At 38.5% G+C, this 22,424-nt stretch overlaps 1 protein-coding gene across 2 annotated transcripts in view; it reads left to right on the top strand.

Annotated features, from left to right (window-relative positions):
* Nucleotides 1–22,424, top strand: part of CTTNBP2 (cortactin binding protein 2) — a 154,496-nt gene that overhangs the window by 72,340 nt on the left and 59,732 nt on the right. The window contains exons 4-8 of one of the 2 annotated variants that reach the window (XM_067746820.1): nt 561–2,190; nt 8,139–8,342; nt 9,772–9,871; nt 17,144–17,294; nt 20,257–20,508. In XM_067746820.1, the coding sequence (XP_067602921.1) occupies nt 561–2,190; nt 8,139–8,342; nt 9,772–9,871; nt 17,144–17,294; nt 20,257–20,508 (2,337 nt within the window). Of the gene's footprint in view, nt 1–560; nt 2,191–8,138; nt 8,343–9,771; nt 9,872–17,143; nt 17,295–20,256; nt 20,509–22,424 lie in introns of those variants that run through there. The other variant, XM_067746821.1, reaches the window with a different exon arrangement.

The following is a 22,424-nucleotide window of genomic DNA, read 5'->3' as shown; positions in this document are numbered from 1 at the left end:
TATATTAGTTCAAAGAACTTTCATATATGATTTTACATGATTTTTACAGCAACCCATCATAAGCTCAAAGAAGTTTACAAAAAACTAAGTAATATGATTAGCAAGTATAGGAATTTAGAAATTAACTGAAGTCCTCTGTTTTCAGCACTTTTTATTAAACAGTGCCTCAAAAATGAGTAATTTTAAGGCATTAAACCTTAAAAAAAAAAAAAGTCAGTTCCCTAACAGAGTTCTGTTTTTACAAAGCAGACCTTGCTAAACTCTGTGTTGTGATTTTGAAGCATTAGGTAACTATTCTCCTTTTCTACAGTTAACTTTAATACATTAAATTTTTTTTTCTGTTGCTGTAATTTAAATGTTTTTTGTAAAACCGTTTACATCTAGTTTCTCATTTTAATGAGTCTCTAAAATATTATCTGTCATCTCACAACACATTTCAGAAATGTGGCACTTTAACCCAAACCATGTAATTGTTACAAAATTAATAAAAATGTCTCCACTTCTTTGGCTGAAAGAATCCTCTGCCTATTAATCAGGGCTGTCCTGTGCATTTCTTTCAGCTGGAGATGGAAAAGCTTCAGCTCCAAGCCCTTGAGCAAGAGCACAAGAAGCTGGCCACCCGCCTGGAGGAGGAGCGAGGCAAGAACAAGCACGTGGTCCTGATGCTGGTCAAGGAGTGCAAGCAGCTCTCAGGCAAAGTCCTAGAGGAGGCCCAGAAGCTAGAAGAGGTGATGGCCAAACTGGAAGAGGAGAAGAAAAAGACGAGTGCGTTAGAAGAGGAACTCGCTGCTGAGAAACGAAGAAGCACAGAAATGGAAGCTCAGATGGAAAAACAGCTCTCAGAGTTTGACACAGAGCGGGAACAGCTTCGTGCCAAGCTGCACCGAGAAGAAGCACACACCACTGACCTCAAAGAGGAGATAGACAAGATGAAGAAGATGATCGAGCAACTGAAAAGGGGAAATGACAGCAAACCCAGCCTCTCTCTCCCCCGGAAGACAAAAGATAGACGTTTGGTCTCTATATCTGTGGGAACAGAGGGACTGATGACAAGATCTGTTGCATGCCAGACAGACTTAGCGATAGAGAGCACTGACCCCGTGAAGAAGTCACCTTTGACCGTGCCTGTAAAGCCTGCCATGGGGAGCCCCCTAGTTTCTGCCAATGCGAAGGGGAATGCATGTGCCAGTGCCGACTTGGTCAGGCCAGGTATCGACAGGCAGGCTTCCCACGGTGACTTGACTGGTTCCTCTCTGCCCACTGTCCCACCTCCAAGCGCAAACAGAATTGAGGAAAATGGACCGAGCAGCGGCTCAACACCAGATTTAACCAGTAGCGCATCCCCGCTTCCCAGCACCGCCGCCCCGGCCGCTGGGCACACGCCCGCCCCACCTCCTCACAGTTTACATTCACCGTGTGCCAACGCGCCTCTGCATCCAGGCCTGAACCCGCGAATCCAAGCGGCTCGGTTTCGATTTCAGGGCAATGCTAATGACCCAGACCAAAACGGGAACACCACCCAAAGTCCTCCATCCAGAGATGTATCTCCTACAAGTCGTGACAACCTAGTGGCCAAACAGCTAGCTCGGAATACTGTGACCCAAGCACTGTCAAGATTTACGAGCCCTCCAGCAGGAGCGCCCCCGAGACCTGGAGTGCCCCCCACGGGGGACGTTGGCACCTACCCCCCCGTCGGTCGGACCAGTTTAAAGACTCCCGGTGCCGCACGAGTTGACAGAGGAAACCCTCCTCCCATCCCTCCCAAAAAGCCAGGGCTCTCCCACACTCCTTCTCCACCGCACCCGCAACTCAAGGTTGTCATGGATAGCAGCAGGGCCTCCAATGCAGGGGCCAAAGTTGATAACAAAACTGTGGCTTCGCCTCCTTCCAGTTTGCCACAAGGGAACAGGGTAATAAGTGAGGAGAATCTCCTTAAGTCTTCCTCCCCTCAGCTGCCACCAAAACCATCCATAGATTTAACTGTGGCACCTGCAGGCTGTGCCGTTTCAGCCCTGGCCACGTCTCAGGTGGGTGCCTGGCCTGCTGAAACCCCTGGACTGAACCAACCTGCATGTTCAGAAAGTTCCCTTGTCATTCCCACCACCATTGCCTTTCGCTCTTCCATAAACCCTGTTAGTGCCTCATCCTGTAGAGCAGGTGCCTCAGACAGCCTCCTGGTAACAGCATCAGGTAAAGGGATTGGAATGTTATACCCTTCTTTAAGAATGTGGCCTGTCCTCTCACTTGCCTTTGTTTCCTTCACATTGCCTTGAAACGTTTTTTTTAATTTGGTACTTTTTTTTCCCTATTTCTTTCCTCTCTTTTTTTGTGTTTTGCTCTAAAGGCTCCGGGGTATGGTGATTCATCTTGCTATATGAATTGTGGTTTTGTTATGCTAAGTGTTGTCTTCTTTTAAAAATAACCTGAAAGTAGTGGTTTGGAGCACATGGAGACCATTAATTTAGAGAGACTGAAGCATTTCCATGGGAGGAAGGGCTCGTCCTTCTTATTAAATATCTGTCTCAGAAGACTTCAGTATTAGTGAGCCATCGCCAGACAGTCAGTTCTGTCCCTTCTGAGATGACATTTGAAAGAATGCTTTCAAGTAGTTATTGACACTACAGTCAACCTTGGATTATCAAATTGATTAGAGGTGTTCTGTAATTGGTATATCCTAAGTTTTAATATCAGTTTGGTGTTTATTTTTTTTAACCTCAAAAATAGTGTGTATATTTGTAAGTCTCTGTTCTAAGTTTAGTTTATTTCAGAAGTTATTTAGAGCTGTCATCTCCTAACACTTGAGCACAGATGGATAACATAGCATGTGGACTATATTAGAGAAGGTTTCCATTGCAGATGTGGTTTATGAAGTCACCGAATCTGGGACTCTTGAACAAAGAATCGATAAAGAACTGGATTTTTCCCTTTCGTTATATAGTGCTAGAGGAAGCATTGCTTTTTATTGGCATTCATCTTTCACTGAGTAAATGTGGCTCTAAAATAATGTTACGGTGTCATAGTTCTGTTGAAACTTTGCAGGGTCTCTTCTACCCCAGGATCTTAGTGGTTAGTAGAGACTGTTGGTTCTAATGAGAGAGAACTTTAAGAATTAAAGGAAGATCTGAGCTGTGTTATATTTAAAATTTAGGGAGAAGCATGGGAATAAGAAAAACAGGTAGTACTGTACTTGCTAATTTTATCAGGTAATGAGAGCATTATAATGGGACTTATTTATCCAATTATAAGCTGTCTCCTTGAAATTAAGCTCTTTGAGAGGCTAGATTCATATTTTAAGGGGCAAAATTGGGAATTGGAAACAGCATGGACTTTGATGTCAGTCAGATCTGCCTTGGAATCTAGGCTCTGCCATTGACAGCTGTATGTTTTGGGGGATTTTTCTTGAACTGAGCAACTTTTCTCATCCTTAACATGGAGCTTATGCTGCTCATATTGGGGAGGGTGGCTGTTAGGAGGATTTAATATCATAACATACAAAGAGCATGGTATTGAGCTTAGAGCAGCATGAGTGATGAACAAAAAGAGGGGCTATTACTGCTTCAATTTACTGTTGCTTAAAGCATTTTGAAAATTTCCTCTAGAATTGACTCTGGTATTGCTTTGGGATGTCTTTCCAGGCATTGAGCATTCCATATTTTTTTTAATCTAAAATGGTATTACTGAGCTGGATGGCCTTTCTCATGGCCTAAAATGATGTTAGCTGTTTGCCACAAGTTAAATCCACCCTCGAAGGAGGAATTTTTGCTACCATTCAAGGAGCATCAGAGAATGTGCTGTAAGGACTTAAGGTAGTTGCAAAACACAAGTTCCAAAAATGTTTGGGGACGTGGCAGTGCTGTTGACATAAATGCATAGACTATAAAACAGAAAACACTTCCTGGGATATATGAATTTTGCCAGTTTTTTAAAAAATACAAAGCCATCTTTGCTTTATACCCCAGTGATTTGCCAGTAGTTGCCTTGGTCATTACGGTGTTCCAGAGTTCAGCTCCAAATGCCCTTTGTTTCCCATGGAAAAGCTTTAAAATCAGGATCCGTGACTGAAGAACTTTTGACAGCAGGATATTAAGTTAACCTTTAAAGTCAGAGAATTCCTAGTCCATTATTTATTCACTAAAATGCTCTGCCTAGGATACAATGGGATTTTGGATAAAGGAACTATAACTCCTCTGAAAAAACACCTTTGCTTGTGTCTAGAGAACAAAAGAGGATAAATAGTGGAACCAAAGAAATAGCAGTCACTGAAGATCCGTGAAACTGGTTCCTCATTTTCTGTTCTCTGATTTTGCAGTTTGGCCAAAATATTCTTAGAACTGCAGGATTGCGTTTGGTGCGGTAACAAGCTTTTTTGTCGTTTGATTATAAGATATAGTTTATTAGGAGAAAATGGAGGCAGTGGAAGTTGTTAGCCATCAGCAAGAATTTACTGAACATCCATTCTATTGAGGGATAGAAATGTTATTGCAGTTACATAGTTGGGGTGTATAATTCAACCGTGGATGTAGGTCAACCTAAACTTTCCAAATGAGATATAGGATTTCACCTGTTTTCCATTTAGATGCCCCTATTTTTGCTGCTGTGCCCACTGCAACTAGGAAGCACCCCCCATCCTCCTTCCTAACCTACCTGTGCCTGGGTGAGCATGTGCCTCGCCAAAACATAGGCTCAGTGAAGGGTATGCATCTTGTAAATAGCCACTAATGTCATTGTGATTGCTAAGAGCAGGACATGGGGACAGAGCATGTCTATCAAATACCTGGTTGATGTGTTTTCCAATGTCGGTGATGAAAAAAGCACTGGACTGAGTATAAAAATGCAACGTTAGTCCATTTCTGCTCCTTGCTATGTATTACCCTACAGAGCAAATTCTCTCTGAGCTATTAGTTTTTCCATCTAAAAATGAAAGCACTGAACCAAAAAAGTAATAATAGTTCCAAACCAAAAAGATGTATTAAAATTGCCTGTTGAATTTTTCAAATAGCATCTCACTACCTCTCCCTCTTTGGAAATCTAGATCCCATGATCTTTCAAACTCTAAAAATCTGTTTCTATGTCAGCTTATATGTATGATAAACAATTATGGTTAAATGAAAGCACTGAGGAGAATTGCAATGACGAAAGATACCACTTTAATGAATTGTGTTGTAAATTACTCTAACTCGATTAGCAGTTTTATAGCCAAATGTTAAATTTTTAAATAACCTTTAAAATTATAAACAAATTAGAATTTCTTGCTGCTGCTGACCTTGTCAAATGAACACATTTTAATTGTTAGGTGAACAGAAGCCTAAACCAGAAATCACCCCAGGCAACTGAGTTTCCATACCCTTGCAAGTGTTGTTTCTGTTTTTTTAAAAAATTATTATTTGATACATTTTATTTAATTTGGTTCAGATTTTTTTCCTTAGGTAAACATATATTTAAAAAATTATCCTCCATGTTTAATTGGCTTAAAGGCTAAGTCAGAAAATGAGATTGATCTGAGCTATGAATGAGATTAACCTTCTCCACACTCTGAAGCTGATGCCAGAAGCTGTTCTTCACTCCTCTGCCATTGCATGTTCTGTCTGTTCCCTTCATCACTGCACGTTCTGCCAGATGCTCACTTTTACTAATGTTTGCACATGATACTGCAAAGCTGAATGACCTTTTTCTAACATCATTAAAGTAGCTGTATGACTGCAGGTCTGTTCTATCATTACTTAACCATTACTTAACCAGTCAACTAAATATTATCACTTTTATCATTGTCCGGAATTTCAAATGAACAGTAAAGTCTCATGGTGAAGTTTTATTTTTCCCATCTTTATAGCAGGATTTATTATAATAACTTAAGCTTGCCTGTGCTGGAGAAAATTGAAATGATAGTGGAGATTAAAAAATGTAGTTAAACTTTAAGAATACTTGGTATTTATAAAGCATTTTTCACTTTTAAAAGATTATTAAGTATATTTAAAATAAGAAAATAAAATTGATATATATTCTTCTGGAGTTTTGTATAACAGAACTGTAAGACTCTTGAGTGGTCTAGAGATTGAGAAAATTTTTGAATAAAATATTTTGTCTTAAGATAGCTTAACATTAGAAATGGAGTTTCCCAGGAAATTATCTCCATAATGGACTATTTCCATTAAAAAAGTTAAAATGTATTTATATTTTAATTGTCCCCCAAAGTCTAGAATTGTATTAAAAAAAGAAAAATGAAAACAAAACCCAAAAGAATAGGAAACCATTTAATATATACCAGTTGATATTCTTAAAAGGGTGTCAAGAACTGAGACCCCTGGGGTGAGGTAGAGAGATTGAGAGAGACAGAGGGAGAGACAGAAAGGGGACTGGGGTCAAGGTCGGGAGGGAGGAAAGGGAGAGAGACAGATAGACAGACTGACTGAGCATGAGCCACAGTCCCTCCTATTCCACAGAGGACCACAGTGCCAATGCGTTTGAATTGCTTTTGTGTTTGCTTTGCAGTCAAGGTTTCATACCTTGGTGTTTATAATTTCTCTGTTTATCATCTATTTCTAATAAGTACTGATTTAATTTTTGTGGGCTTGTTTCTTTGTTTTTAAGAAAATACAAAAGGTAAAATGTTATCAGAGAGGAGCCTTCTTGTAAGTATGAAGTAAAAAATCTTACTTTTGTAAGAAGAGCTAATGAATATCAATGGGAAAATATCGTAAAGTTTAGATAAATATTTAATTTTGTGAGCAATGAATTTTATGTTATTGCAGTCTAATAGGGTAAAAGCAATAAATTACTCAGAGACCCAAATAATTGATTCTGAAGATATACTATCCAGTTTTTAATAAGCAGTTTCATTTGTAGAAACTGCTTTTTTTCCCCAAAGAATCTTTAAAATACTGAGAAATACTTTGATATGCACTTTTTTTAATACTTAGTGAAATAATTTAAGGCCAATAATTCAAGATTCAATTATGAGTTTATTACATATTAATATAACACCCATGTACTTAGAATATTATCCTGTTACCAAGGTGCAGGGAATATAAAAGCTCCACTATTGTATCTTACTACAGAGAATGTTACCAGACAGAGGTAGAAAGTGTACCCCAGGAGTGAATATGTGCACATATGCCCCATATACACACCAACTTTCAGGTTTTGGGGGCTCCATAAGGAAGAAATAAAAATGACTTATTTTGAAAGTTAATTGTATTTAAGCCTAAAATACACTAAGTACCTATATATCATGTTAAATAAACATTTTTACTTTACTGTTTTTACAGCCTTTTGATCAAGGAAGAATTCAGAAAATTTTCCATGCTATATGCAACCGACTTCACACACTTAACAGATTCTCTTCTAAAGCTGCTAAATACTGATGAGAAATCTCTATGATAACTCTTAATGACTTTTGTTAAAACTCTATGGTAGAGTGTTCTGTTTTGTGGCTGATGAAAAGTTTTTGGTGCAAAATGTGAAGATGGCCAGATGACATAGTCTTCAAAATTGTGTATTGAATATTTGTGCTGGTATAGTCTGTATATGTTGTGCTTCTGTTAGCTCTTGACACTGAATAGAAGTTGGCTGCCCATTATTTTTCTTCCCAAATAAGGGAATTCAAGGAATGTAAATAGATTCCTTGACAGTATTTGGTCCATCTCAGTGGTTTATGTAAAATTTATGTTAAGTACCTTGGAAACATTGTAGAAAAAGGAAAATTTCTATTTTTTAGAATTATCTATATCTTATACCTAAAGATATCTATCAGTTGATACCCAAAATTGAGGAAATCTGTACATAATTTTAAAATTCAAATTGTTTTGAAACCCTGAGGAGGTGTTTGAACTTTCAAATCGAGACAGCTTTCTTAGTTTCCTGAAACCAATCACCCCTTTAACACTTATCTGTGCAAGACTGATGACTAAAAATAATTTGTCACCATGTATGTTAATTTAACTAACAGTAGATATAAGATTGAAATAACAGTACAGATTTATGCTAAAGTAAATATTAACAGATTGATAATGTTAGAAACCACGTAATCCTCTAGGGGTACATGTTCCTGTGTCTGTGTGTGTGTAATTCAGAAAGGAGTGGGTAATATCTGTCTCTTGACCTTGCTCCTACTCTCTAACTAGGGTCACTTTAACCCACAGGCTGGTCACCCTCCCTAACCCCTTTGCTAATGAGTGGTGGTCCTGCCCCCCTGGCTGGCAGGCCCACCCTTCTTCAGCAAGCTGCTGCCCAGGGAAATGTCACTTTATTATCAATGCTGCTTAATGAAGAAGGACTGGACATAAATTACTCCTGTGAAGATGGCCATTCTGCCTTGTATTCTGCTGCTAAGGATGGACATACAGGTAAGATGGTGGCATCTCACCTCACTGTATCACCCTCTTGCAAAAGGATGCAGAATCAAAAGCACCTGTAACCACTGTTATGAGCAAAAGGTGAATTTAGGTTTCAAATTTTCTCTTTCAGGTAGAATAAATAACTTTTTTACATGATTTAAAGATTTTATAAGCATTTTAAAAATCCAAATTGGACAGTTCCGTAATAATCTAAACTTTTACTGCAGATAGCAAAAAGTTATCTCTGTTTTATGCACAATGAAATGTATTCGGTTTGTAGAAATTTGGGGTCTAGTAACTGTAAAGGACATTTTCAAATAAAGCCCCCCCATATGTTATCGCTTTGGCCAGGACAAAATAGCTCTAATTTGTTAGAAATAGCTGGTGTCTGTGAAAGCAAAGCCTTAGGGCTTTAGCACATGCTGCAGTGAGGGAAAGTTTGAGTAGCTAGGAAAGGTCATGGGTCTGAAATTGTTCTGTAGTTGGAACAATTTATAGTTATTTGGATTTTTTTTAAGAGAACGGAGAGGTTGTACAATTATAAACGACATATCGATGAAGTCGGGGAATTAATCTTGTTCCTTGAAAAGCAAATCTTAGAGTCAAATATACTAAAACATACAGTAGTGCAGATAAAGAGATGATTCGATGGCAAGAACAAAGTCAAATAGTATTGCATATGTAAGCCATGTGATCCTTGGATAATTCACATAATGTGGCTTCCTTGGAAGTTTTCAGAGCTTCTCTCTGTTCGAGTGGACTACATGCAAGATTCTAGTGAACTACAAGATGATAGCTCGTTATTTTAAAAGTATTTTGGAGTACTTCTTCCAAAGTACTGTGGGAATTTTCTCTAAAGAAATTCAGTCTAGTTAATAACATGTGGAATGTGAGGTCTAGGTGCTATTTTTGCCTGAGTCTGATGACTTTGTGTGGGTTCTCCTTGATCTTCATTCAGGGAGTTAAGTATAAGATGACCACAACATGAAAGCATTTTAAAGATTAAATTAAACATCATAAAGTAAGAATTTAACTATTTAAATACAAAGAATGGTATATCAATTTGGCGAATGGATTTTGTTCTCCATCCAGTAATAATATTTTGGGGGATTGACTGATGGGAAAATCTGATAAAACATTTTCTGACATATGACAGTCCTTTCACTCATCAGCAGCTCCTCTCCCCCCATCCCGCCAAAAAAAAGAGAAAGAAGTCATGTCTTAGTTGGTGACTCTGGGGTATTACAATCCTGGGGGAAGGGGGCCGCTTTCCGTTTATAATAGTCTGTGGAGTCTCACAGCGGCCCTGAAAAAAATTGTCAGATGAGCTGTGCATCAGAGAGGTCCCTTGGGGTTAGTGTTTGTCTACAGCTCGTACAGAATTTGGTTCATCATGACTAAGTGGGGAATTAAAATGGCTTTCTATTAAAATCCATAGACTGTGTGAGATTGCTGCTGAATGCAGAAGCCCAAGTCAATGCTGCTGATAAAAATGGCTTCACACCCTTGTGTGCTGCAGCTGCTCAGGGACATTTCAAGTAAGTGATGCTCTTAATTCTTTTTTTTTCCCCTATGAAAAGAGCCTCTTTATAATTTGCACACATATTTTAGTTCTGGCTGAATGTGTAAACTAGTGCTTAAGATCCATTGGCAAATAAATTCAACTAAACATATTTGAGAATTTAAATGCAAAGTAGGATCCTAAATTTGCTCTTCTTTTTTTTTTGTTGTTGTTTGTTTTTTATACAGCAGGTTCTTATTAGTTATCAATTTTATACACATCAGTGTATACATGTCAATGCAAATCTCCTAATTCATCCCACCGCCACCCCCATCCCCCCACCGCTTTCCTTGCTTGGTGTCCATACGTTTGTTCTCTACATCTGTGTCTCAACTTGTGCCCTGCAATCCGGCTCATCTGTACCATTTTTCTATGTTCCACATACCTGCGTTAATATACGATATTTGTTTTTCTCTTTCTGACTTACTTCACTCTGTATGACAGTCTCTAGGTCTATCCACATCTCAACAAATGACTCAGTTTCGTTCCTTTTTATGGCTGAGTAATATTCCATTGTAGATATGTACCACATCTTCTTTATCCATTTGTCTGTTGATGGGCATTTAGGTTGCTTCCATAACCTGGTTATTGTAAACAGTGCTGCAATGAACATTGGGGTGCATGTGTCTTTTTGAATTTTGGTTTTCTCTGGGTATATGCCCAGTAGTGGGATTGCTGAATCATATGGTAATTCTATTTTTAGTTTTTTAAAGAACCTCCATACTGTTCCCCATAGTGGCTGTATCAATTTACATTCCCACCAACAGTGCAAGAGGGTTCCGTTTTCTCCACTCCCTCTCCAGCATTTGTTGTTTGTAGATTTTCTGATGATGCCCATTCTAACCTGGTGTGAGGTGATACCTCATTGTAGTTTTGAATTGCATTTCTCTAATAATTAGTGATGTTGAGCAGCTTATCATGTGCTTCTTGACCATCTGTATGTCTTCTTTGGAGAAATGTCTGTCTACGTCTTCTGCTCATTTTTGGATTGGGTTGTTTGTTTCTTTAATATTGAGCCATATGAGCTGTTTATATATTTTGGAGATTAATCCTTTCTCCGTTGATTCGTTTGCAAATATTTTCTCCCATTCTGAGGGTTGTCTTTTCATCTTGTTTATGGTTTCCTTTGCTGTGCAAAAGCTTTGAAGTTTCATTAGGTCCTATTTGTTTATTTTTGTTTTTATTTCCATTACTCTAGGAGGTGGATCAAAAAAGACCTTGCTGTGATTTATGTCAAAGAGTGTTCCTGTGTTTTCCTCTAAGAGTTTTATAGTGTCCGATCTTACAATTAGGTCTCTAATCCATTTTGAGTTTATTTTTGTGTATGGTGTTAGAGAGTGTTCTAATTTCATTCTTTTACATGTAGCTGTCCAGTTTTCCCAGCACCACTTATTGAAGAGACTGTCTTTTCTCCATTGTATGTCTTGGCCTCCTTTGTCATAGATTAGTTGTCCATAGGTGTGTGGGTTTATCTCTGGGCTTTCTATCTTGTTCCATTGATCTATGTTTCTGCTTTTGTGCCAGTACCATATTGTCTTGATTACTGTAGCTTTGTAGTATAGTCTGAAGTCAGGGAGTCTGCTTCCTCTAGCTCTGTTTTTCTCCCTCAAGACTGCTTTGGCTATTTGGGGTCTTCTGTGTCTCCATACAAATTTTAAGATTATTTGTTCTAGTGCAGTAAAAAATGCCATTGAAATTTGATAGGGATTGTATTGAATGTGTAGATTACTTTGGGTAGTAGAGTCATTTTCACAGTATTGATTCTTTCAATCCAAGAACATGGTATATCTCTCCATCTGTTGGTATCATCTTTAATTTCTTCCATCAGTGTCTTATAATTTTCTGCATACAGATCTTTTGTCTCCCTAGGTAGGTTTATTGCTAGGTATTTTTTTCTTTCTGTTGCAGTGGTAAATGGGAGTGGTTCCTTAATTTCTCTTTCAGATTTTTCATCATTAGTGTATAGGAATGCAAGAGATTTCTGTGCATTAATTTTGTATCCTGCAACTTTACCAAATTCATTAATTAGCTCTAGTAGTTTTCTGGTGGCATTTTTAGGATTCTCTATGTATAGTATCATGTCATCTGCAAACAGTGACAGTTTTACTTCTTCTTTTCCAATTTGTATTCCTTTTATTTCATTTTCTTCTCTGATTGCTGTGGCTAGGACTTCCAAAACTATGTTGAATAATGGTAGTGAGAGTGGACAGCCTTGTCTTGTTCCTGATCTTAGAGGAATTGGTTTCAGTTTTTCACCATTGAGAATGATGTTTGCTGTGGGTTTGTCATATATGACCTTTATATGTTGGTTCCTATAAAGAATCAACCTGGTTGGAACCTTGAGGTAGGTTCCCTCTATGCCCACTTTCTGGAGAGTTTTTTTTTTTTTTTTTTGCGGTATGCGGGCCCCTCACTGTTGTGGGCTCTCCCCTTGCGGAGCACAGGCCCCGAACGTGCAGGCTCAGTGTCCACGGCTCACGGGCCCAGCCGCTCCGCAGCATGTGGACCGGGGCACGAACCCATGTCCCCTGCGTTGGCAGGCAGACCCCCAACCACTGCGCCACCAGGGAAGCCCCTCTGGAGAGTTTTTATCATAAATGGGTGTTGAATTTTGTCAGAAGCTTTTTCTGCATCTCTTGAGATGATCATGTGATTTTTGTTCTTCAATTTGTTAATATGGTGTATCACATTGATTGATTTGCATATATTGAAGAATCCTTGCATCCCTGGGATAAATCCCACTTGATCATGGTGTGTGATCCTATTAATGTGTTGTTGGATGCTGTTTTCTAGTATTTTGTTGAGGATTCTTGCATCTATATTCATCAGTGATATTGATCTGTAATTTTCTTTTTTTTTAGTATCTTTGTCTGGTTTTGGTATCAGGGTGATGGTGGCCTCATAGAATGAGTTTGGGAGTGTTCCTTCCTCTGCAGGTTTTTGGAAGAGTCTGAGAAGGATGGGTGTTAGCTCTTCTCTGAATGTTTGATAGAATTCACCTGTGAAGCCATCTTGTCCTGGACTTTTGTTTGTTGGAAGATTTTTAATCACAGTTTCAGTTTCATTGCTTGTGATTGGTCTGTTCATATTTTCTGTTTCTTCCTGATTCAGTCTTGGAAGGTTATACCTTTCGAAGAATTTGTCCATTTTTCCAGGTTGTCCATTTTATTGGCATACAGTTGCTTGTAGTAGTCTCTTAGGATGCTTTATATTTCTGCCATGTCTGTTGTAACTTCTCCGTTTTCATTTCTGATTTTATTGATTTGAGTCCTCTTCTTCTTTTTCTTGATGAGTCTGACTAATGGTTTATCAATTTTGTTTATCTTCTCAAAGAACCAGCTTTTAGTTTTATTGATCTTTGCTATTGTTTTCTTTGTTTCTATTTCATTTATTTCTGCTCTGATCTTTATGATTTCTTTCCTTCTGCTAACTATGGGTTTTGTTTGTTCTTCTTTCTCTAGTTCCTTCAGGTGTAAGGTTAGATTGTTTATTTGAGATTTTTCTTGTTTCTTGAGGTAGGCTTGTATAGCTATAAACTTCCCTCTTAGAACTGCTTTTGCTGCATCCATGGGTTTTCAATTGTCGTGTTTTCATTGTCATTTGTCTCTAGGTATTTTCTGATTTCCTCTTTGATTTCTTCAGTGATCTCTTGGTTATTTAGTAGCGTATTGTTTAGCCTCCATGTGTTTGTGTTTTTTATGTTTTTTCCCCTGTAATTAATTTCTAATCTCATAGCGTTGTGGTCAGAAAAGATGCTTGATATGATTTCAATTTTCTTAAATTTACTGAGGCTTGCTTTGTGACCTAGGATGTGATCTATCCTGGAGAATGTTCCGTGCGCACTTGAAGAAGAAAGTGTAATCTGCTGTTTTTGGATGGAATGTCCTATAAATATCAATTAAATCTATGTGGTCTGTTGTGTCATTTAAAGCTTCTGTTTCCTCATTTATTTTCATTTTGGATTATCTGTCCATTGGTGTAAGTGAGGTGTTAAAGTCCCCCACTATTATTGTGTTACTGTTGATTTCCTCTTTTATAGCTTTTAGCAGTTGCCTTATGTATTGAGGTGCTGCTATGTTGGGTGTATATATATTTATAATTGTTATATTTTCTTCTTGGATTGATCCCTTGATCATTATGTAGTGTCCTTCCTTGTCTCTTATAACATTCTCTATTTTATAGTCTATTTTATCTGATATGAGTATAGCTACTCCAGCTTTCTTTTGATTTCCATTTGCCTGGAATATCTTTTTCCATCCCGTCACTTTCAGTCTGTATGTGTCCCTAGGTCTGAAGTAGATCTCTTGTAGACAGCATATATATGGGTCTTCTTTTTGTATCCATTCAGCAAGCCTGTGTCTTTTGGTTGGAGCATTTAATCCTTTCATGTTTCAGGTAATTATCGATATGTATGTTCCTATGACCATTTTTTTAATTGTTCTGGGTTTGTTTTTGTAGGTCCTCTTCTTCTCTTGTGTTTCCCACTTAGAGAAGTTCATTTAGCATTTGTTGTAGAGCTGGTTGGTGGTGCTGAATTCTCTTAGCTTTTGCTTGCCTGTAAAGCTTTTGATTTCTCCATCGAATCTGAATGAGATCCTTGCCGGGTAGAGTCATCGTGGTTGTAGTTTCTTCCCTTTCATCACTTTAAGTATATCATGCCACTCCATTCTGGCTTGTAGAGTTTCTGCTGAGAAATCAGCTGTTAACGTTATGGGAGTTCCCTTGTATGTTTTTTGTCGTTTTTCCCTTGCTGCTTTTAATAATTTTTCTTTGTCTTTAATTTTTGCCAATTTGATTACTATGTGTCTCGGCGTGTTCCTCCTTGGGTTTATCCTGTATGGGACTCTCTGCATTTCCTGGACTTGGGTGGCTATTTGCTTTCCCATGTTAGGGAGGTTTTCAACTATAGTCTCTTCAGATATCTTCTCTGGTCCTTTCCCACTCTCTTCTCCTTCTGGGACCCCTATAATGTGAATGTTGTTGTGTTTAATGTTGTCCTAGAGGTCTCTTAGGCGGTCTTCATTTCTTTTCATTCTTTTTTCTTTATTCTGTTCCACAGCAGTGAATTTCACCATTCTGTCTTCCAGGTCACTTATCCATTCTTCTGCCTCAGTTATTCTGCTATTGATTCCTTCTAGTGTAGTTTTCATTTCAGTTATTGTATCATTCATCTCTGTTAGTTTGTTCTTTAATTCTTCTAGGTCTTTTTTAAGCATTTTTTGCATCTTCTCGATCTTTGCCTCTATTCTTTTTCCGAGGTACTAGATCAGTTTTGCTATCATTATTCTGAATTCTTTTTCTGGAAGGTTGCCTATCTCCACTTCATTTTGTTGTTTTTCTGGTGTTTTATCTTGTTCCTTCATCTGGTACATAGCCCTCTGCCTTTTCATCTTGTCTGCTTTTCTGTGAATGTGGTTTTTGTTCCACAGGCTGCAGGACTGTAGTTCTTCTTGCTTCTGCTCTCTGCCCTCTGGTGGATGAGGCTATCTAAGAGGCTTGTGAAAGTTTCCTAAATTTGCTCTTCTTAATAATAGATGTTTGTATATGAGGGAAATGAAGAAGAGGAATATGCTGTTTCCAAACCTCATGTGAATGAACTTGCTTCCGAAGAAGATTATTTTTAGCATATCAACATAAAGTCATCCCTCCTGTCTATGGGGGATTGGTTCCAGGACCTCCTACAGATACCAAAATCGAGCATGCTCTAAGTCCGTTATATAAAATGGTGCCGTATTTGCATATAACCCACGCATGTCCTCCCGGATACTTTAAACCATCTTTAGGTTACTTATAATACGTAATACAATGTAAATGCTATGTAAATAGCTGCGAGCATGTGGTAAATTCAAGTTTTGCTGTTTGGAACTTCCTAGGATTTTTTCTAAGTATTTTCCATCCGGGGTTGGTTGAATCCGCAGATGTGAAACCTGCAGATAAGGTCAGCCGACTGTGTATGTGGTTATATAACAGATTGTTAAACACTTTGCTGTTCACTATTTTCCACCACCGCAACCTAAAAACCTTTTTTATGTGCGATGGCATTAAACGTAAAACATAGAATTCTCAGGATTCTTGAAGTACGGGTTTTACATTTTACACTAATGTTACTAGTCCTAAAGGTAAATTTTAAAAAATTCAAAATGCATCCATAAAGTACAGTATTTTTTTTTTTCTGTGTGTCTAACTTGTCTCATCACCCTGAGTTTATTGTTGAGGATCAGAGCTACTGATTTTGCTGCTACTTTTTGCATGTATCCTAAGTCCTCCAAGAGAGATTCTTCTCCTGGGCTACACTTTTACCTTTACTGCCAGCAGGCAATCTGTAGGGCCACTTGCTTGGATAGTATAACAGTCATGGGAACAGAGGTATGGATGGTTTTGCAAAAAGGGAGAACCCTGGTGAAATGCAGGGGCTTGATTAATTTAAATGTGTATTAGATACACATTAGTACGTAACTTATTTTAAAAATATGCATAAACAAACCAGATGTTGCCAAGGGAAGCCAAGAAAAAAACATGCATCTGAGCAAAGAAACAAAGATGTGAGTTCCTTCATAATTTGATGATTTATCACTCTTTTTTAAGTTTATTCTCATCTAATTTTGCAAACTGAAGTTAGTTCCTAAGTGCCGTGAAGTCTTGAATTTACCTCATTGCTTTCCTTCTTGATTTTCAGGGCAATGTGTTTCTGCTTAGCTGTGTCTTTTTCCTCATAAACTAGCCCCACTTCAGGAGACAGGACAGCCTCTGCTGTCTTTTCTCCCCAAGATGGCCCTTTTCTGTCTCCGTACTGCCTTTTATAGTGGAGGCAAATGGTGCCCTGCTGTCTGTGCTATTTTTAATTATTTTCTCAAGTGGAAATCTCAGAATGACTCAGCAGCCTGACTTTTTTCAAGGTTCAAACTATTTTGAACCACGAATAATATATATGTCAAGCACAGTTAAACATATTCCAAGGACTACTTTCACAGTTTGGTTGCAGAGAACTGTCATAAACCACGTATTCACACTTGATCAAAGCTGCTATTTTAAATTTTCATGAGAGTAGTTAAAATACATCTTCCCAGGCTTGTTAAAAACAGTATCTATGTAATAAGACCAGGAATAATTGATACATATATTTAATAATTCATGTAAATAAAGATGCAGAATTGCTCTAGCATTATTTTCTCTATTTAATATCTTGGTCAGGTGGTACTTCAGAAATCAAACCCAGTTTGTATGTAATTAATCATAATCTTGCATTTAGGTGTGTAGAATTATTAATTGCATATGATGCTAATATTAATCATGCTGCTGATGGAGGACAGACACCTCTATACCTGGCCTGTAAAAATGGAAATAAAGAATGTATTAAACTCTTGTTGGAAGCTGGAACTGACCGAAGTGTAAAAACCAGAGTGAGTACCTGTATGTTGGGTTTTGTCCTATAATTTACAATACGTCTCCAAACTCTACAGCTCGAAATACAGTTGCTTTGTTTTGTTTTGCTTTGAGGATATTGGGTAAGGACATTGTCTTATTTGTTTGAGCATCTCATTATTAGAAGCTTGTTCATTAGCCTTTCTTTTTAAAGGTAGTTGGTGTAGTGCCTGGGAACTGTAAGCAATGGACAAAGGTCAGCTGTCATCGAGGTCGTCGTCACTATCCACAGTAGTGCTCATTTGTAGTATGTGTAAACAGGAGGGAGTTTGTGGCAAGACAGTGCCCATTGCCAGTACTTAGAGGAAGGTTATTTGTGCTCACTGTTCTTCCCAGGACTGACGTTTATTGTTGCTAAGATTATGCAACACCTCACAGAGTTCAAGGTCATTGTCTAATTTGAGTCAGAACTTGAAGCACTGTGTATGGAAACCCACTATGAAGCCTAACAGGCTGAGGTAGCTGTTGACTCCATCCCACACAGTTCTGGTACCTCCTGTACAGGGTGCACAGGTGAAGTCAGGGACTTGGAAACTGAAGAAATTTGGAGTCTGATCCACAGAAGAGTCCTTGGATAATACTTCTGGCTCAGCCACACAGAAATGCATTTGAAACAAACTTCTCAATTCAGCTTCCCAAACTGGTCTTCATCAACCTATCATGATAGATTTAAGGACCAAGAAATAAGCCTTCGTACACTGGCATGCATTTCTCCAGTGGGGGCCCATCTAAGGACTGGTGGGTTTAACGGAGCCCACTCTTCACTAGGATCAGGAATTTATTTATTTATTTTTTTTCAGCTTCCCAGAATGTGAAAAGTGTAATAATCACTACCCTCCAGGATATTCCTGAGGAAAGACAAGTGTAGACATCTTAATCTCCAAAGGTTATCTGAACCTTGGATCTCTTCTGTTAATAGAGAATTGACTATACTGTGCATCCATTTCATAGGAAACACCCTTAACATTTTCTAGGATAAAAAGGTGCATTACCTACTTTAAGGTCACTCTTAGATTTTGGATTTTCTTAATTTATCAGAAGAAAACAAACAATTAATGGTATAACCAGAGATATAAGCTAGGTATAGACATTTTCCATTGAGTCCTATTGCAAGGGCTTTTTTTCTTTAATATAATTCCTATTTATTTTTTTAAAATCTGAGAAAATAGTCCAGATTCATGTTGTTTTATATATTTTATTTAAGAAATCTGTGTTATTACACATTCATTATAAAATTCTGCCTTACATATGAAAAAGGAATGAATTTTACATCATTATCTGAATGAAAAATAAGTAGTTCAACATAAAAAGTCACATCCTATAAGTTAGAGAACACAGAAATCCATGCCCTCAAGCTAGTTGTTGATAAGCTGAATGAAATCGTTAGAAGTACAGAGGCTCCAAAGTACAGAGATAAATAGCAGAATTGATAAAGGATCTTAAGGGAATAATTATTTCTCATGATTTTTAATAAGAAATCAAAGGAGAATGAAAGATTTTAAATTTTTCAGAAGTAACTGCATGGCCTTTGTAATATAAATTAAGGAAGGTCAGGAACACTTACACTCTGTTGCCTAATTAAGGCTGATACCCATGTAAAGGTATCTACAGCCCAACAAAGAACAAGCCATGAAACACTTTATCTGCCTGGGGTACACCGGAGGACTATATGGTACTCCAGCTACTGCCCAGCCATGGTCTGCTGTTAGCCAAGTCGATTCCCTTGATATGAAGTACAGAACTAGAGAAAAAGCCACATCATTCAGTGAGAGCTTTAGCAAGTGATCAGATGACTCAGTCTAAATGTAGATGGTTACCATTTATTGTCTGTTCTTCTCCCTGTTATTTTTTTAATGAAATGAAAAAAATAGGCCAAAGGGAAAATAAAATGAAGCCTAAATACGTATCACCGAAATAATTCTCAATTCTTTTATGAAAGTCTTAAAAATCTAATGAAGGTGGATACCTGAGTAGAAGGCAGACCTATCTTTATATAAAAATGAGAGACTACAGAGGGGATCAGGATTTCCCCTAGAATAGTGTTTGTCAAACTTTAGTGCAGCAGAGTTGCCCACATGGCTGTTAAAACGGATTGCAGGGCCCCAACCTTGAGATTTTTGATTCAGTAGGTCTGGGATGAGGCTCAACAATTTACATTTCTAACAAGTTCACAGGTGGTGCTTATGTTGCTTGCTGGTCAGGGGACCACACTTGGAGAACCACTGTGCTAGAAAAGAGTTGTGAGTCTGCTTTAGCAACCAGCTAAGTGGACAGTTGAGGCTTCAAAGTAGAATATGTTCTAGAGAATGGGCCCAAGCGTTTTAGTTGGAGCATTTTCTAAGCTTGCATTTATCAATATCCAGCTGCAGTCACAGAGAGCTCCATAGAGGCTGATAGGTATCTCATGAAGTTACTTGACTTTGTTTTTCCTTTATGTCTGCCTTTTCCCTGTTATCTAGAATCTTTCCTTCTGAAATCAGTGGCATAAAATTTTAAGATAACTAGAATTAGGACTCTTCCCTGTAGGTAAAACTGGCTTATAACAGCATTCATTTAGTACAGTACTGGTAACTTTATATTTGCGTATAAATTTAAAAAATCTTTATGCTAAAGTTCATTCTCTTTCATAATATTAAATTGAGATTTTGTTTTACCATATATAATGCTTAGTTACCATCCTGGGCAGTACCTGTTCACTCCAGATGGTCAACTGTTAAGAGGAAATTCTTACCAAATAGCAAACACGAGTCATAGCAATGGAAAATACACTAATTGACAGTGGTCTGAGAACTTAGCTCATCTATGATATTCAGGATCGGAAGCCTGATTTTCCCAGCTCAGTGGTCCATGCCCAAGAACATGTAGAGGTGAACTTTAAATAACACAGTTCTCAACATTGATGTTGTAATCAACCCTTTCCCCCGGTCGTTTTATTTTCAGGATGGCTGGACACCAGTTCATGCAGCTGTGGACACTGGTAATGTGGACAGCCTCAAGCTTCTCATGTACCATAGGGCCCCAGCTCGTGGAAACTCGTTGCACGAGGAGCCCGAGTCGGGCGTCTTTGACTTGGACGGAGGAGAAGAGAGTCGTGAGGGCACATCCAAGCCTGTTGTTCCTGCAGACCTCATCAACCACGCCAACAGCAAAGGCTGGACTGCTGCCCATATTGCTGCTTCAAAAGGTTTTAAGGTGTGTCTGGTAGCAGCTGGCCTCATTACACAGTTGTAATTTGATGAGTGGCGAAGTTGTCTGCTATTGACTGAGTGTGTTTCACCTGTATAATTGGGGACTGAGCAGTACCATTGCAGGAGATGATCCGCTTCCAGTACAAACCAACATTTTTTTGTCCAGCAGATATTTACGGCCAAGCGTATATGTGACTTAATCACAAAAATCAGTTTGGAGTTTGTTAACAGATGTGGGAGTAATTCCAGACATTTTATCTCATGTCAAATTAGAGGAAAAGTTGGATATTGATAGAATCCACAGGGTTGTTTGATTCCGTACCAAGACCATGCCATGAGTTAGAGGGAGGGCCAGGATTCAAGTACACATGTCCTGTACTCTGAACTCCCTCACTAGCCCTACCTATGCTGTCTTATGATACATAAGAGGGCATTCTAGATTTCACTCATCAGTTAGAAGAGAGAAAGATTCTGATTATTAAGGAAATAACATGAAATAGTAAGCCATCCATTCATGCTTCTTTTTCTATTTAAATCACTTGAGCAATAATATTGCTTTAACAATGAAAATCTATCAGGAAGCTCCTGAGTGCAAGGCATTGTGTCAGCTAACATTTGCAGGAATCATTTATGCGATTAGTTAACTCCTAGTTCAGTGGCAAGGGTGCAAGATACAAGACAAGTGTAGGATAAAAGAAGTTCAAAAAATTTAAAACAAGGGTAATAGACACGTGGTTGGAACAGTACAAAAATGCAAATTTTTATTTTTTGGAAGAGAGTGCACGTATTTCAGAGAGCAGAGTTGCGGAATATTAGGCTCAGGAATGGCTCATTCTGGAGGAGATGGAAACGATTTTGGTCTTGCAGGGTGGGTTAAATTTGTCACCCATCACTGGAGAGGAGAGTAGTTCAGATGGAGGGAGCAGTAGGAACAGACCAGAAGTAGGGAGGTGGGTAACAGCTCCACCTGAGCTAATGAAGAGTAGTGAGAAGTTCCACAGTATGGCACCGGCCTTCAGTGATGTCTTAAGAAGTTTGAGCTTTATTTACTAGTCAGAGTAAAACCATTGAAAGGGTTTGTACAAAGGAGCAAAAGAATCAGCTCTGTAGTGTACATTTATTGACTTAGCAATAACATTTAGAAGACTGGGGATTATGAAAACATTGGTGGCAGGGGAGAGACTAGGTGAAAGATGATGGGAGTGGTAGAAATACTAAGAGAGATCACGGAGTACAAATGTCCAAGAATTGAAGACAGATTAGATACAGGAAATGAGCGAGCTAAATAGAAGGATCATAGTGACATTCTCAGAAAGAGAAAAGAAGAGGCGTCATTGTGATCAAGATAGAATGTGGGGCTTCCCTGGTGGCGCAGTGGTTGAGAATCTGCCTGCCAATGCAGGGGACATGGGTTCGAGCCCTGGTCTGGGAAGATCCCACATGCCGCAGAGCAACTAGCCCTGTGAGCCACAACTACTGAGCGAGCCTGCGTGTCCGGAGCTTGTGCTCCACAACAAGAGAGGCCGCGACAGTGAGAGGCCAGCGCACTGCGATGAAGAGTGGCCCCCGCTCGCCGCAACTAGAGAAAGCCCACGCACAGAAACGAAGACCCAACACAGCCAAAAATAAATAAATAAATAAAATTAAAAAAAAAAAAAAAGAATGTGGATTTAAGCATGCTGAATTTAATTCTGGGATATGTTCAACCAGATGGAGATATCTGGAAATAGCTAGAAATGTGCATTTGGAGCTCTTGGTTGGGTAACTTCCTGTTGTTATGATCTAGAGCAGAAGCTGTTCATTTTGGACTTTGGGGTTTTTTTTTAGTGAGAAAAAGGCATGATTCAGTTCAACGTGGAGGTATTGCTTGCTAGTAGTAGTTTACTCCTATTTTATCCTTAAAAGAAAAAACCTACAGAA

This window comes from Pseudorca crassidens, chromosome 8 (genome assembly GCF_039906515.1).
Source record: "Pseudorca crassidens isolate mPseCra1 chromosome 8, mPseCra1.hap1, whole genome shotgun sequence".
Lineage (NCBI taxonomy): Eukaryota > Metazoa > Chordata > Mammalia > Artiodactyla > Delphinidae > Pseudorca > Pseudorca crassidens.
Note: the sequence above shows the minus strand (reverse complement) of the source record. Positions and strands in the feature narration are given on the sequence as shown.